This window comes from Solenopsis invicta, chromosome 3 (genome assembly GCF_016802725.1).
Source record: "Solenopsis invicta isolate M01_SB chromosome 3, UNIL_Sinv_3.0, whole genome shotgun sequence".
NCBI lineage: Eukaryota > Metazoa > Arthropoda > Insecta > Hymenoptera > Formicidae > Solenopsis > Solenopsis invicta.
The window spans coordinates 25,108,842-25,127,037 of record NC_052666.1 but is presented as its reverse complement, the minus strand read 5'-3'; the positions used below and the strand labels follow the sequence as shown (position 1 = coordinate 25,127,037).

Genomic DNA, 18,196 nt, shown 5'->3' with positions numbered 1-18,196 from the left:
TATGATTTCTGAATCGAAAATAATAACTATTAATTTAATTTTACATTAATGCTAAAAAAAGAATTGCTGTGAATAATTCTATCTCGAATAAGGAATAATTTCTCGATAAAAAAGTCTTTCTTATGAAAATGCTATCTATTGGCAATTTAATATCTTTACATAAAGATTACTTCTTACCTTTCGCCTTCGCTTGTTCGTAATCGGGCTTGCAGACGAGTTTTCTATCTTCCATGAGATAAAATTCATCACCGGTGTCCAGTTGTCGAGAGCAAAGAGCGCACGAGAAACACGTAAGATGGTAGACAAATTCCTGCGCCCTTCGTACCACCTGCGAAGGTGCCAACCCTTGGCCGCAGCCCGCGCATTTTGTCCCGAAACGCCTGCCACACCAACAACATACAATATTTTCACATTACATTCACACATCAATGACAAAATTATACATTATGCGATTCATTAAATCTGACAATTGCTGAACATACACGTATGCGCTCGTAGCAATCGTGTTGCAATTATAGCAATATAATTTTTGCTCTTATATTATGTATAATTATTTATCTAGATATTCTTTACTTTATTCTTTTTACATAATTAAAATATAATTAATCGAGATAATTCTGTAGTGGCTTCATATTTTAAATATAAAATTGTGATAAAAATGTAAAGAATAGAATCAAGAGAAAATAGTTGCAATTATTTTTCTTTTCGGGAGAAAGAAAAATAATATATTTTTTTCTTAACGATAGAGAATAGCTTTTAGAATCAATATCGAAATATCTAATGCATATATATTTAGTATTGTATTTAACAAAAAATAACATTTCTGTTTTGTTCTATATATTACTGAAAAAAATAATGTCTTTGTCTACGTAATTTTTATATGTATATTAAATATACATATAAATCTACACGATAAATCTCTATGTAATATTTTGGAAATATTTGCATGTGCATGTATGCAAATAACGTGACAGCAATTATTGGTGCTTACTTGAAGAAGTCATCTTTGCAGAACACATGACCGTTTCTCGCAAAACATTTGTCGGTCAATCTGGCACCGCAGTCCCGACACGTGAGACATCTTGCATGCCAACACCTCTCCAGGACTCTTAGAACGTATTTATCCAAAATAACTTCCTGACATCCACCGCATTTTGGTATCGTGGCTGCAACACATTAATCGTTACATTGAATATAATAAACAGTACAAAAAAGTTTAATATTAATAATAATATAATATTAGTATATAGTATGTGTGAAAAACAGTGTCACACATAAAAGACGTACATCTTTTTATATATTAAATTTATTGTCATTATTTTCATACAGTTTATTATAAATTAAACATCATGAGATATAGCATTAAAAATCAATCTTCAATGTGATATAAAAAATATCTACGTGAATATCTGCAGTAATGTGCATGATTTAAAAAATAATTCTATTAAATCAATATTGTTGCATTGATATTTAAATGAAAAGTCATAATTTCTGAATCGCTTTATTTATTATATAATATTTTAACTAATTTATGAGTTTCTCTTTTAATTATTTTTAATAAAATATATTTAAATTGAAATATACAACTTCTGAACGAAAACTAAGTGCGGGACGTAATGTTTATCATTATTGTTTAGACTCAATCTTCGTAAAATTAGAATTTTTTTAAGCTTCAGGGTTTTTTCTAATATTGAAAATTAAATCAAGAAATTAAGTTTACGAGTCGAGGTAATATTTTTTCTAATATTAAATCTCCCAATAGAAAAGGATATGGTATATATTATTTATACATATAAAATGGCATAATTGAAGAGATCGATTTTTTAATTTTACCGAGAAAATTAAAGTTGAAGTTTGAACTTGGAAAACGTCACATTTTCTGAACTAGCTTCTCGGTGCTACATTGTCTGTCATTCGACACTTACAATGAAGAATCGTCGGGATATGTAGAGGCAGATGATCGAGATCGAAAGTAGGTTGATCTAACGGATACATATCGCTTTGTGAACTGTCCGTGCTACTGCGTTGCTCCTGATGAACGCTGCGCGATTCCGGGCTACTCTGCGGCGTTAGGACGTCATGCCGCTGCGAACGGTACATCCCTTCCAGAGAAATAGTCTCGCATCCCAACAACTCCAGTCTCATCTTAGTCATAACTACCGTTTTTACGTGCACTCACACTTGCCACTATTATCTACTTTTTCCGGAGCGATTTCAGCGAATGTAATGCTCCGTGTCACGAAGCATATCGACTCGTTACTTTTTTTTCGCACGTGATTCTCTTTATCAAGAAAACGTAGAATCAATGCCCGATATCTTCCTGATGGTTACCACCTGTAAGACACGGTAGTAGGGGAGAGTAACAGTATCTTTGGAAAATCCAGGCTTCTTGTCTCAGAAATGATATCTTGTGACGAACTAAAACTTCAGGTTTTTAAATAGAAATTTTCTTGGAGCAAATTTATTATTAATTCTTGACAAAGCTGACACATTTTGTTAAAATTTTTCCGCTGACTTTCTACCGGCAGTTTTCAGAAGCTATTATCATGAGCTCTTCAAAATTTCCACTGACATTTAATTCATCTTGATTGCACAGTTTATTTCTTAATCAGACACTTGAAGTTCACGAAGTCGTACGAAATTCGCTCCTCGACGTATACGATCAGTACCTTTTATCGAAACTTCATTTAGATTGTAATTATGAATAACGTTGACGTACTACGAAGATTCACTATGAAGTTTCGATAATCCGGACAAACAAGTCTGACTATTCGTCAAGTTTATCTTATCGCACCAACACTTGTATGAATATCAAGCGTGAAAAAGCCGTGAAACACTCATCCCGACGAGTACGGTACGAAGGTACGCGCACGACTAGTTCACCAGCAACGATGTTGCTTGTGCGCACGTGACATTCGTGGGTGTGGCGGCTGATTGGTGGGGCGAGTGCCGGGATTATTGGGTGCGGTCGGCACCCACGCTAGCGTCTGGTAGGTGCCGATTGGAGGGATGCTCGACCGCCCACCAATATGGCGCACGCCACCAACGCCGTACGACTTGGAGTACCGCGTTGCTGGGGTACTGTTGGGTGCCTTCAGCGTGACGCGGAAGATGAGAGGATGAGAGATCTGGAAGAGCGAGACGAGCCGACCATCGTCGTCTGATGTTCGATGATGGTAGACAATATTAATCCTTTCGGACGGAGAAGATGCCTGCAGTAAGATGCTGGCGAATGTAATCCGATCTTCTGCGTTTACATCTTTCATTCGCGTGTAGTTAGATCTTGAAGAAGTAATGAATATTGATAAGCCTTTAGACTGATGTGTAGAAGTATATTTTTATTAATATGTCTGATAGCGCTGGTACTCAAAGAGATGGTGGTTTAATGAATATTGTTCATCGGCTATGATTTTAGAGATATGCGATATTTAAGTTTTATAGTATTACCATTTATAATTTTAAAACAACGAATTATTATTAATACGGTTCTATAAAATGAAAGATATTTCTCATAGAGCATAACATTGCAATAACGTTTTAAAATATTGCTGCATTGTTGCTGAAACATTGCAGCAATATTTTGCAAAGTTTTTGCAATGCTGTGCTGTATGGATTAATTGTTGTCGTTGTTTATAAAAAAATTAAATTAGCGGAAGTATGTCACAATGGAAGAGACACTCGACGTTTGGCGCGTTCCATAAAGAATTCCTATCCAAACAGCACACAGCATTTATAAAAGATGTACAAAATATAATAATTATTTAAATATTTTATAAGTATTTATGAAAATATTTTAGAAATATCTTTATGACCTCAGATTGAATAGATCATAAAGATTTCTTATAAATAATATATAAAAATGCTTCAAAATGTGTATGAAATATTACTACAAATATTAATTTTTTTCCTTATCATAAATTTTATATAAAATATGTAATCTGTATAGGCTAAAATATATTTTATTGAAAATGTTATTAAAATATTTTTATAACATTTTGAATAATGATTTTATGATCTCTTTCTTTCATTATACCAAATATCTATGAAATATTTATATGATATATAAAAAAAAATAAATTGTAATAAATATTTATAACTACTTATTATGAATATTGTGTGCTGTTCGGGTAATAACATCCACGTTCAAAGGACGTCCATATGTCCTAAGGACATCCTGGGGATATTCTTTGGATGTAATGTGTTGGGTGGGGCATATTTTTTTAAAATGAATAGATGAATTATGTAAAGCATAATTATTGCAATATACATATACTGCGGTAAAAGAAAAGAGAGATAAATCGTTGGGTATTAAAAATTCCCAAAAATATATTGTCTGTCCTTAATAATTCAACGCTGTCCGTTGCGGCTTATTATAATGCGTCACTGTGGCCGCATCCATTAGAATCGTTGTGCAAAAGAATTCGAGAGTCATCCCTTGGGAGTCTCTTTGAACTACTAAGTCTTCTCGATTCGGTAAGCAACGGCAAGGCGTACACCGTACAAAGAAGGATATCGTCTGTCTGCGAGCGAGGAACCTGGAATGAGAGGATGAAATGAGGAGGAGAAAGAAAAGGGTGGCGGAGAGAAAGAAGGCGAGAGGACAAAAGGAACCGAGCGAAATTAAGAACAGTTACAGGGATGAGGAACGCCATTTTATAATCTTGCTCAAGATCATTCGCGTATATTTCTTCTGCTCTCCTTGCCCGCCCATTATTTCTGTTTCTTCCTTTTTACTCTCTCCCCAGTCCCCCTTCTCTCTCAAGCCCGCGCATACATCTGACTATACGGATCGATTGCGTACATACGCGTACATAAACGCGCATAGATCGTAAAGGTCGCAGCTGTGATTATGGGATAGCTCCTTGATCTCGGTTTACTTTCAACCGGTTATCCTTTATGCTTGACTGATACATACGATGGATCAGACGCATTGAAAAGAGCATGAGAAAATTATATTTAATAGTTAAAAGTTTTTGTAAAGTTTCTGTTGTAATATATTTTGCAATAGAAATTTCGGTGAGAGATGACCACGATCGGAGAATAGTAATAAAAAAAAAGACTGAATACTCACAAGATGGCTTACAGGATTTACTGCTGATTTATTAAGGGCTAATTTCACAATTTTCGGTTAAGTAATCGCTTGATTTTTCTATTGGAATTGACCAATTGCATTTGTCGTTAAGCAGAATTGACCAAAAATACGGTTGACTTATCGGTTAAGTTAATCGGAGGTTGTGAAACAACTTGATTACATGAAAAGAAAATTTCTTCATGTAAGCAAGTTTAAGATTAACAAACTCTTTCAAGATTTTACTCTTGCTTATATATGAGAATATGATTGTTGATTTAATAATTATTTTTATCTGAGTAGACAAGCTAACAATTGTCTTTTTTTGTAAATATATACGATCATCAAAATAAATATCTGCAATGATTCGCTGGTTAATCTATTTCTTGGTCATGACGTAACCATTTGAATGTCAAATGCTGCCGTTAACATGTGTCAGTCGCTAAAAAAAGAATAAGAATGTTTGGACTCTACAGTTAGCTAAAAGTTATCAAAATTAAAAAAAAAACTGCAGATTACTTTTTAAGTTTTCTTAGGTATTCTTTTTTTTCTAATTAATGACAAAAAATTTTGGCCATTAATTTATTCGATCCTAATACGTATGTCTGTGAATGAAAGAGGTGTTTTGCATGAAATCTTGGCAAGAATTTATTTAATTAATTTAGTGTATTCTATTAGCGAAAATATATCAAACCATTAAACTATATTTTTAACATATAAAATTATTATTACTATTAAAATCATTATATATATAATAATTTACAAAACATGAAGAATTATATTATTCGATGGAAGAATTATACATATTATACAGCAGAGTGATTAAAATTGCAAAATTTGTTCATGTAATTATAACAATATACTCATATCACTAATCACTCTAGGTATTTTTCGAATATTCTGTTTGTACTCGCTTTAGCTATAATTTAGGTCAATATTTCTCGGAGACCCGGAGAAATTGTGTAGCGACAATTTAATCGATTACCTTCACGGGTTGACTTTTACCGTGAAACAGGCGTGTGTTCACGTAGGCATATTTCATGCGTGTAAATATACGCAAATACGCGCATTGAACTCGCAACTCGCATAAAGACTTGATCGATCGAACTGCGATATTTCCCTAATGCATCGCGACGATCGTTAAATTTTCCACCTGATCACGGGGTAACAGATGGCACATGGAGTTTCCTATGCGCACGATTGATGCCCATAAAATCTGTCATGCATACGCGACGTGTCGCCGTTATTACGTCGCCAAAAGGGTGTACCGCCGAAAGTAAGCCACGCGGCAAATGAGAATGTCAAAAATCGTCTGATTTCTATAGCAAGCATCGTGACACGCAAATACATCAAATATATCACGAAAAAAGATTTGTTAAAACAATTACGAATTTCGTTAATTCTGCAGATCTATGGCCATAATATACTGACAGTCATTTTTCCATTGGGATTTTAACTATTCCCTCAATAAAGATACTCCACGTCTATGTTCATGCTACATACTCATATTTGAGAGTGTAACATGAACATAGACGTGGAATATCCTTATTGAGACAGCCATAGTTAAAATCCCAATAAATGGCAAAGTTTTACAGTTGAATAAAATTAATGAAACAAAAAAATACTTTCTATGTTGTATTAAAAATTCTAGATAGGCAAAAAATTTATTTTAAAATAGTAATTTTTCTTGAAATTTATATTTTTTGTAGTTACAATCTATTTTATAAATAATGAATAAAATTATAACTAAATTTTTAACTGTACTTATCAAAATATAAAAAGTTTATATTCAAAACATGAGATTTCTCTCTCTTATCAATAAATGGAATTCTCCAGTTTGTATAAAGAAATTAGAATTTGAAGCAGCCTCATTTTCCTAGTAGAAAGTGCGCATATTTAATTAGAAGGAAGCTTAAGAAATTTGTAAAGATTAAGATGTTGTGTCGCTAACAATACGATCATTGGTTTTTTGACAATTGTCGACGCGGCATCGATTTTCCTTACGAATCGAACACGAGGTCTTGGACTTCGACAACCCTCTCTCGAAATTGTCGATGGCACGGGAGTGTCTTTGCGATTGCGCGACCTCGTGACTTCCGTGGGCGTCCTTTTACCAGAGCTTCGATCACACGAGCCCACCCTTTGTCGGTTCCGTCGCATACACGTCGACACGCCTCCAGGAATCGTTCGTCACCGTAAAAAGCGTCGCCGCAGGGGATTGTAGGGCTCGCGTGGAAGGGTGTAGAATGCGTGGAACCGCTCGTTTCGCGCATCTACGCCTAGTTCGCGCATTTACAGTTGTGCACGATTTTATCGATATAAAGCCTCCGCTTTCAGGGGAAAAGCCCCTGTTCCAATACACGAGAGGAAAAAGCTTTTAATTAATTTAATACTACAAATACATAATGCTTAGCCTCTCTCTCTCTCTCTCTCTCTCTCTCTCTCTCTCTCTCTCTCTCTCTCTCTCTTTCACGCGTTTTCATGGCAGGTATTGATCTAATATTTATTTCTCAATATATGTCTAACAATACATTAAAGTTAAATACATGAAGCGTCATTGTCTCTCGCATTCGAACAAAAGCTAACTTTCACATCCCATTCAATTGGTTTCAATGTTCAGAAATTACCAGCTGGTATCAATTGCCGCGGTTCTAGACTCACAATTAGCGCGCGCGGAGAGGCGACCGCTATGAAATATAAAGGTCCATATACGCGGCACGTTTTTTAATTTAACTTGCTCCAGAGGCAACCAGAGGCGAGAGACGGGTGGAAATGGGAAGACCCGCGCGGAGGTAGTCTAACTCAGGGGATACGACTGCATATAATCGAATTTGCACCGGGGAGATCTCTTTCTCTATGGGCGTTTCCATTACGTTGGCGGGCAATAAATTACGCTACCCTTGCCGCGTAAATAGATTTGAATTTATGCCGCCTGCTTTGCCCCATTTATGCATATGCTTTTTATTTCTCTTTTAGCGGAGCGGCGAACGTATTTCGCGATTCTTCTGGCGAAAATCGTTTATGTTAAATTGAATCATTGCACGGTATATGAAGACACTATCATTAAGTCTTCATTTTCGCAAATATAGGAAAAAGTTGCATTGAATATGTACCCTACTTAAGTTATTTTTTTATTTTCTATTATTTTCCGTTTGATTCTGAGATATACGTAAATAAATGTTAGAAATTATAGCTCGATGTTTCAAATATCTATTACTACAAATTAATTTTTCATAATACATTGAAAACTGGCTTGAATTTATTTTTGCCATTGGTATATTTTTAATAATTATTAGTTTTGCTATTATTATTTGTCAATCTTACATTAATATCATTTGTTGTAAGAAAATTTGTGGTAGTACGATTTAAGGAAATTTTATAAATTTGACAAAAATATCGATTTAATGTTTATATTATATAATTACATAATTATTTCATGTAAAATAATTATTTATTTGAAATCTAATTTATAATATTAAGCATGGTGGACTTAATATATAACCTGTAATAAGAATACATTCTTTATATAAATATGTACATGTAAAATTTAAAAGTCAAGCAATTTATCATTTTCGAAATACAAAATCAAATTTTAGAAATATAACTCCAAGAAAATTGGTACCAAAGTTTGGTGCGCATTTAAGGGGAGAAATACAATATTTGCATTCGACTAGCAATGCCAAGTGCTTTAATTATTTCACTTCGAGTCTGCAAACACACTGGTCCAGCTACGAATGCGAGAGAAAGTTCGACTTGGTCGGATAAAGCGCAGTCAATGCACGCGACTCCGTAGACCAGATGTGCCATTGTGCCAGCGTCCACGATGATGTCGGTGTTGAGGAAAAGCAGGTCTTGTTGAAGGTAGAACATATCCAGGGTGCGCATATTCACACTAACGCGCCGACGTACGAGCAAGGAAGAGCAACGCAGAATGAAAGGGACGCTCGCGTGGGTGCGCCGACATAGTAGAACAAACCGTCAGCATCACCCTCCGAATCCTCACCGCTTCCTCTTGTCTCGAGTCTGGTTTAGGTTCGTAAACCCCGCGAAAGACCCTTCGCAAAGCCCGACGACAGCCCCGTACCATTGTCGTTGACTCTCTCTCTCTCTCTCTCTCTCTCTCTCTCTCTCTTTCTATAGCACACACACACATACAAGCGTTCCGACGATTAAATGGACTTAAGCGACATACGGGCGCGCATTTGCCCGTTACACCGGACCCGATGCACTTGCGCGCGGAGACCTTTCCACCTCACTTCACTTGGATTTGCCCGGCAGGTAAAACGTGACTGGACTGCATACACGTGGGCGGACAAAGGGCTGTGAAGTCTGAATGGACTTTCAAAGGATGAGATCGGATGTTTTGATTTCACTCAACTGGAGTGTGACAAACTTCAAGTGCTTAATGTTAATTATAATTATCATTAACTCCAATCGAAGCTAATTATTATAACTGTGTGGAATTAAAATTAGTCAATACGTGGAAAGAACAATTTTAGTACCTAAAAATTTTATACAGAGCAGAAAATAATTTTATGTTGGACAATTTTTTAAAATTCAACATAATTATTTTCAGATTTGTATTTCACTAACATTATTCTTTCCGTGTAAAATTGCATTTATAATACTTATTTGCAAATTTAAAAAGAAAGTAGCATTACGAATTAAAACAAAATTTTTTTAGATATACTAACAAATATGCTAATATATTTTAATATATAAATAAAACTCTAATAAATATTTATACAAAAAATTATTTAGATCTACTTTCTCGTTAAAAATTGTTTGGTCATGAGTAGGAAAAAGAACACATCCAAGAAACCTGCAATTTTTACATTTTGAGAACTTGGTATTGTAGAGCCAAAACATATCTTTAAACATCCAAAATATATGTAAATACTTTAACATGTTTATTTTCAAATTATTGTTTTTTCCATATTTATTCGACGATCCTCATGAACGTTAACGTTTGCAAATATATTACTTGGAACATTGAGTCTCATTGATGCTAATAATAATTCCAATATCAAGCAATTTTGCGAGTTTGCCAAATTTTAACATTGGCAAATACGAAAGCAACGCAATCTGCACTTCGCTAAAGTTCCGGCGGCCGGGGTTTAGAGAAATCCGCTCATGAATACAGAACCCGCGCCATCCGGGCGCGCACATCGAACGAGGGAGATTCCGGCTGGCAATAAAACGAATCCGACGTGCCTAACCAATGATATTAATAAATCCAATATCTTCCGACCGATAAAACGGCAACCGAGCCGTTCGCGCATTCGTCTCCATGCCCCACCGTTCGTGGCCCCGACCTCATAAACAGTTGGCCCGTTCGTCGTGCGCGTACGGAATCATCGGGAATTGTGCAAATACGTATAAAATACGCACAATGTGTCCGCGGAGCCGCGTAATACGCGTTGCGGCTCACGGATCTTTGATAAAAAGGCACCAGACACCGAATCGCCCTTCTTTGAATCATTGAAACGATATTCGCGTTTTAAGAAAATTAATCATTAGTCAAATTATTATTAAGTCGTCCAATCGTAAACACGTTTTGTATAATTCATTACAGCTTATTTGTATATAATAATATATCTAATCCAATGTATTTTTTTATATATACGCGAGAAAAAGATGGTTTCGTTAAATATTTATAAATTTAGCTTAAATATTTATAAACATACAAAAGACAATTTTGCTGAAATACAGATCTGAAAATAATTATGTTAATTCGTTAAAAAATGTGTATTGGACGTTTAAACTATCTAATTGCTAGAATGTCAATTTTTTGTAGCCGTATCATCATGCTTGAATGTCTTACATAATTATTTTAATAGTCCAACATAAAATTATTTTCTGATCTGTATCTAGCTAAATTTTTAGATACTATAGTAAAATTATGCTTTCTATAAAATTGTAGATATAATTTTGAGACCATCAAAATCATTATGTATAGGACATATGATAAATGCCGTAAAAAGTTTTGATGTTTTAACAAGCAGTTTAAGCGCGCGTATATTTTGAGAGTCCGATAAAATTATTTTTGTGTTTATACATTAAAACTTTGATCCTCTCTTTCCTTTGTCAACTAAAATTAAAGGGGGTGATGAATCGCGTTCGCGATAATTTGCTCGCGAACCTGAAAGACTTGGCAAATCACGACGCCATCGGCTATCGTCATCAGCCGTGTTATCAAAGTAACGGGGTTTACGCTCATAAAGGTATTATACGAATACAGCAAGTGCTACATAGAATAGACGAAGGTCCCCTCGCGTGAGAGGATGGTACCCCGCATACATTATTTATGCGCACCGCCCATTGCGTGTCGTGAGATGTATGAGATGTACGTGCGCGCGAGCGTGCTTCGATTCACGCATATGGGGACATTAGCTACCCCATTAAACATTTTATTCCTGCAGGAAAAAAAGGACGTGATCGTACCTGGACGATTCATCGAATTTATCACTTTCACCGATACGCGGGGGGGCTCGAATGACGTTTGCAAAATTATCGCGAATTATCGAAATGTCAAATTAAAACAAGAATTTAGTTTTTTTTTTTAAATTTGGCAGTTTTATTTATCTTGAAACTTTTCTGCATAAAAGCATTAGATCTTTAAGAAATTTTTTCAAACGTTAAATTTAATTTTAAATTTGGATATTATAAACAATGGATTTAATGCTTCTTATATTAATGTTGTAGGAGAGAGTTGTTGCATACATATGGTATTTAAGTGACGTTTTATTATATTTTTCAATTGCTATACTGATTTGAACGCAAATGAACGTTGTAGAGTGTAGATTTATGTTTTAAGTATCTATATTAATACAATGTTTAATTTTTCACCAATAGTAAATTAATTTATTTTTATAAGCCTTTTTGCAACATGCAAAAGCGACAATCGGTCGCCTAAATCATATTTACGTTCTTCTAAATCGTCGCTTTTGAAAGTATCAAATTTATGAATTTAAATAATTAAAAATATAAGGAATTATAAACTAATCTCTATGTTATTAATAAATTTATTTAAAAAGAATCAAATATGTAATAATTAATAAATAACAATAATGAAAAACTTTTATGAAAATATAAAAATTTAGTAAAATTTTGATTACTATCAGCTACATAAATTGATCAAAAATTAACATATCTAATTTTTTAAAGTATTATTAACATTCACAAAACAAGATATAAAATGTTAAATTTTTGTATTATTTATTTCTCATTTATTTCATATTTTTGTCATTAAATATTCCTTATATTAAATAAAAATATTAAATATTAAATGCGCGCGGTATGCGATTTAAGCGTACTAGTACAAATTTAGTAATTCTTCCCTATATTGTTAGATAAGTTTTATTTGCTAATGAAAAATGCTTAAATGTGCAAAAAAGTGAGTAATTTTGCGCGTGTTGTTCATTATGCTTTTCGCAGGTATTTCTACCTAATCTAATTTTATATGCGATCGATGACGTTCCGTTTCGATCGTACACATTTTTACTGGTGTTCGCTTAACCTACTTCCGCGAATCATAATACTCGCGATCACATAATAATGTACGTAGAAATAGTCACACATTCGTACGCACGTACGCACGTACGTACATCCGTAATGTCGCCCGGTATATGTACTATGGGTTAGAACATTTAGCGAGTACATTAAGGAAATTGCGTGGACTCTTTGCACCACACCCTGCCACAGACTACCTCTCACACTCGCTCGTATTAAGCACACACGGAGGTGGCCTTTTCTGAAGCACAGTGTCTCTCAAAACCTTTGAAAGTCTAAAGTAAAATTAAGAGACTTTAAAAAGATCAGAGCTATATATTTTCTTTTTTTTTTTGTTTTTATTAAAAGTGCACGTGCTTCTGAATAGATTAATGAAAAATTTTCGCTGGCTTTAAAGTGTTTTTTAAATTAAATTATCCTGACACCAGTTTTTGAATTAGAAAAAAATTATAGAGATGACAAATTAAAACCAATGAATATACATATAATCTCGCTTTTTAAGTCTTACTTTTTACTTTCACTATTTGGAACTGACTTCCTGTTACCTATGCGAATAATATAATTACTACTGGTTCCACTTGAGAGACTCTGCCCTCGGTTGCGAGGAAACGTGCTCGCACCCTTCAGCGCATCAATGTAAGTAAGGTGGCGCGGATAGAAAAAGAGGAGCACGCTCGGATGCTGTATCGTGTGGATGTACCGAGCGCACGCGTGAGGGCGAAATAAAGGGAGATAACGGGCAGGAGGGGCCTAGAGAGAAGACAGAGGGCCAATGGGGCGTAGAAGAGAGCCTTGGATCTCCGAGGGTGGAAATGGGCTGCTCTACCAGATCCCGGGTGAGACAAGTAGGGTCAAGTGAACTAAAGCGAAACTACCGGGACGGGGGTGTTAAGGGGACAATATACCGCTCTCGCGCTGGGGGGTGAGTCGAAGATGGGTTTAATCTATTACCGGGCGACTCGAGCCAAGTGGCTTCTTGTTACACGCTCGTTTGGACGAGACGGACTCTCTAAACCGATCTGATAGAAAACCGGCAGTTCTAACGTGGACAATTTGATGTCCCAAAGGCTGTTAAATCAGATGAGAGATAAATGTTTTGGCGAAGGAGTTGATACAGAAAACGAAAAGCATGCATGTAGACAGCTCTGTAAAAGATGACTTACTCCGATCACCCAATGAATTAATGTTAAATTTCTTCTCTGTCCAATGTTTATGGATTTATTTATTTTTTTATTTATAACTCACAAATATATAGCGGGAAGTTTCAAATGCGTAGAACTTGAATTATTTTTTATTATATTTCTCATTTGATACTAATTTATATGCAAAACGCTGGAAACTGTAGCTTAAGGTTTCAAGTCGCTGTTACAATGTTTAACTTTTCATAATAAATTCATTAATTATAAATTTTTGTGCAACACGCTTCGAAAGGAACGATTTAGGTCGTATAAATACTTACTTATGAGTCTTTTAAATTGTATCATCTCTGAAAGTTTCGAATTTATGAATTAAAATAATTAAAAATATAAGGAATTATCATGCAATACTTATTTTATTAATAATTGATTTTAACAAAAGCATTCAATATTTAATAATTAGTAAATAACGACAATTAAAAGGACGTCAAAATAAAACTAGCTTGAATTTTAACGTTTGCAATTGAATATTTTAGTTCATATCAATTAATAGTTTTACTATTATCATTTATCAGTTTTACGTTAATGCTTTTTATTGTAATAAAATTATTGGTGACACAATTTAAGAAACTTGATAAATTTTATAAAAATATAATAATTGTCAATATGCAATGATTGCAAAATATTTTATAACAAAGCTTTCGTGAAAATATAAAAATGTATGATCGCATTATTATCAAGCAGATAAATCAATCAAAAATTAACATCAATTGTTCTTATTCTTTTAAAATGTGTTAGTGCTCATGAAATCTATGTTAAATTTCTATTTATAATATTACTCTCTCATTTCTCATTTACTTCATATTTTTGTCACTAAATGTTGCTTATATTAAGTAACAATGTAAAATATTTTTTCTAGTTTTCGAACGAATCAAAATTATTGCTATGATTTCTGAAAATATTTTAACTACTTTTTCATTTAATTCTGTATTCTGTATCGTAAGATTTTTAGGTAAAGTCTTTAAAAAACATTAAAAAAGTCACTGCAGTGCATTTTGCGTTTGTTCAACGGTGACGTTTGTTTTGGCATTCATTCATGGTACGTTGATTTAATATTCGGAGCCGGAAAGGCAGATGTCTTTAATATCACTGTTGTTTCGCCTTTTCCTTCCCCGATTGACGAATCATTCTCACCAGGATTCGTAAGCGGAGCGCGACGTTACCGCTTCTACATTATTTCCGGAAAAGGTCAACAAAACCGGAAATCAAAGGGCCGCAAGGTGCTCGACGTAGCGAGACGTTATTAATTTATTTTTCTCGGCTCGTCGAACGCAGCTGCTTTTACGATTTTGCTTTCAAGAATTGTGATTAGGTCCACAATATTCTTCAAACCTAAAATGATATTTATAAATGTTTTTGTCTAAATATTATTTAAATAATAATCTCTTCATAACATTTTATTATAATTTCATATCTTCAGCAGAAAAGAGAACTTGATTTACTCTTTTCAACTATTTTATGTATTTGTTTTATAGATATAGAAGAATTGATTGTTTTAAAATAATCGATAAAAATATAAATACAATTTTTACGTGATACATCAAGTTAATATTTATTTTATTTATTAAATTATTTTATCGAATTAGAGCGATTTTTTTTTAGGATACAAAAAATGTACTTTATATCGATTATTACATTTTTCTTATAGATATCAGATATAGGACTCAGTTTTAAATACTTCATTATAGCAATAAAATCTATACTTCACGAATTCTAATACTTAAATTTAAATTAACTTTCTCGTATTTATTTTTAGCTGTATTTAGAAATAAAAATTGCGTCAATTAAAACATTCTTCGCTTTTAGCAAATGCACTTGACTCGTATAACAATTATAGTACAAAAATAATGTTTCGTTCAATCCTTCCTCGCTCAAGCGATACACGGATTAGATTTGGCGTGAGATTTGCCCGGATTCGTAGCGGAACTTTCGTTTCGTGGCACCGCGGCGAGTTCGTCGCGCGAAGCGCGTGTAACGACGGATTCGTTTCGATTCTCACATTATATCACCGGCGCACGTCCCCAGAGATAAGTAACAGGCCGAGAGAATTCGCCTGGGAGTTATGGGAACGGCACGACAAACACCAAACCCAAGAGTATCCAATGTACGCGCTAGCATATTGCGCCGGGGAGGCCCGTGGGGTCTTCCGTGCCAGGAGTCGAGGTCGAGCGAAAGGAAAAGAGAGGGACAAAACCATCGTGGACATCGGGGTGGTGAGAGGTCGATCCGCTCGTGGGGTTCGCAGGAGACGTTACCGCGACCCATTGTGCTCGCAATCGTTGTCCATAGTCTTGCGTCGCATATTTGACGCCAGGCATCAATGACGACACCCGCGGGTCTGTATCGAGGAGAGTCAACAACGCACCAATTTTAGCATTATCTTTTTCAATGATTACATCCGTATTGGTGCTTATTAAAGCCATTCTATAAGACACGGAACGAAAGTCGCAAGTGCGAACGTGACAGTCTAATAAAAACGTTAATGGATACTGTTTTACATTTTTGTTTAGCAGATGTATTCGTGTTAGCGCCCTGTGACCTGCTTTTTACAAGTATATAGAATAGCCTTTACACGTGCGTCGCGTGAAACTAACCTTGAACTTTGAAAGTGATTTCCCAAAGGAAAAACAAATCAAGATGTCCGGCAAATTTTTAATTCGTATTCCTCGGTGCTTATCTGATGTACTGCGTTTTCCTAAATAAGTGGCTTGCTAATACAAGTGCAAATACAATATAAAGAAAATAATTTGAATTTTGTATTTATGTATGAATATTGTATTTGTGCTAACAAAGCTAATACAAATTCGAAAATAATTTTGTTGGGCTATCAAAGTAATTATAAAGAGCGCTCAAAATTGAATAATGTGGAATGTAAAAATTTCACAAAATTTTACAAAATTTTTACATTCTAGAAATTAGTTTGAGTGTCCTATATAATTTTAATAGATTAACCAAGTTATTTTTAAATCCGTAGTTAGCGAAATTTTTAGATACTTTAGCAAAACCGTTTCGTTTCTGTGTATTCTATTTATTATATGCGATAACTTCACAGAAAAAAAATTTATTGCGCCATCTAAGAATTTTATTTTGGGTCATTAAAATAATTATGTGTGATGCCTAAGTATGATAATGAAGCTGCAAACAACTTTGACATTCTAGTAACTAATTGTAAGTTAAACATCTGGTACAATTTTCTAAATGGTTCAACATAATTATTTTCAGATTTGTATTTTAGCAAAATTATTCTTCCCGTGTTTTTAAACAATTTAATCTTCCAGAGACATTAAATGTGTAGTTCCTGATTTTATTATTAATTGACTGCAGAATTCAGATATTATTAACGCTGATATTTTAATTATGGAAATATTGAGACAAATTGATCGATGAAATCGAGAATGGTTTTGCTAAAGTATGTAAGAAGAACTGAACAGAGATTTGAAAATAACTTTGTACCTTGCATCAATAAAATAATTATATAAAATGCTCAAGAATGATGATCAAGACCGTAAAAAGCTTTAACATTCTAGCAATTAATTTAAGTGTTTTATACAATTATTTTCAGATCCTCGTATTCAGCTAAATTTTTAGACACTTCAGCAAAATCTTTCCTTCCACATAATTATGATGCAAATATGCAAACTATGCTTGCTATGGCAAAATCGAATTAATCCATGGTTCTGCGTGGTATTATTTTACATTTCTTATTTGAATAATTTATTGAATGTTACTGCATTAACGACAACAAGGTAGGAACTTGAGAAATTGGCGAAGTCTCTCAAGACTCTCGCGTTTATTCCTCTACCGCATCAGATGCTTACCTTCTGAAAACTGTACAGATTACGGGGGGGACTACAAGGGGGCGAAATCAGTGAATCGCTGTAATCATCGGGAACATCGTGTGCCGCGCGCACATTTCCGCACGGCGGAATAGCCGGCGCGGGAAGGCCCGGCCGTGCGCGCGTTTCAGGGACTAGAGACTTCTGAAGCGAACCAACCCCCGGAATTCCCCCGGGAAATCAGCGAGGCATGAGACTTCGCTGGATCCCGGTAGGTAGGTGGAAGCCGGCGAGCACATCGACCGCCGTGCACGTGTGCCTGAAACACGCGTGCCGGCTTTTACGAGCGTTGACAGTGCTCCGTAGTACTACCCTCATTGTTGCCGTCGAACGGTCTCTGCCAAGTCAGAGAGACTAGAGATGAAACCTGTCCTTGCCCTTTAAATTTTTGCGTTTCAACTGAATCGAGCGAAGATTTGCATTTCGCAAAGAGTGTATCACGCACGCGATGAAGAACATCTGGAAATATCTCTTTTTCATGGAGTTACTATACTTCTCAAGTGTGTAAACCCTCTTTTTTATGTGAGAGAAAGATGTAATGATTTTGACATGTAAATGCAATTTTTGATATGTAAAAGTGAATC

At 34.7% G+C, this 18,196-nt stretch overlaps 1 protein-coding gene across 6 annotated transcripts in view; it reads right to left on the bottom strand.

Moving 5' to 3' along the window:
* LOC105197221 (LIM/homeobox protein Lhx3) overlaps positions 1-18,196 on the bottom strand; it is a 65,887-nt gene that overhangs the window by 13,012 nt on the left and 34,679 nt on the right. For 2 of the 6 annotated variants that reach the window (XM_026133181.2, XM_026133183.2), the window contains 2 exons: positions 992-1,166; positions 178-380 (listed from right to left, as the gene is read on the bottom strand). In XM_026133181.2, the coding sequence (XP_025988966.1) occupies positions 178-380; positions 992-1,166 (378 nt within the window). Of the gene's footprint in view, positions 1-177; positions 390-991; positions 1,167-1,925; positions 2,851-18,196 lie in introns of those variants that run through there. The other 4 variants (XM_026133180.2, XM_026133182.2, XM_026133184.2 and 1 more) reach the window with 3 other exon arrangements.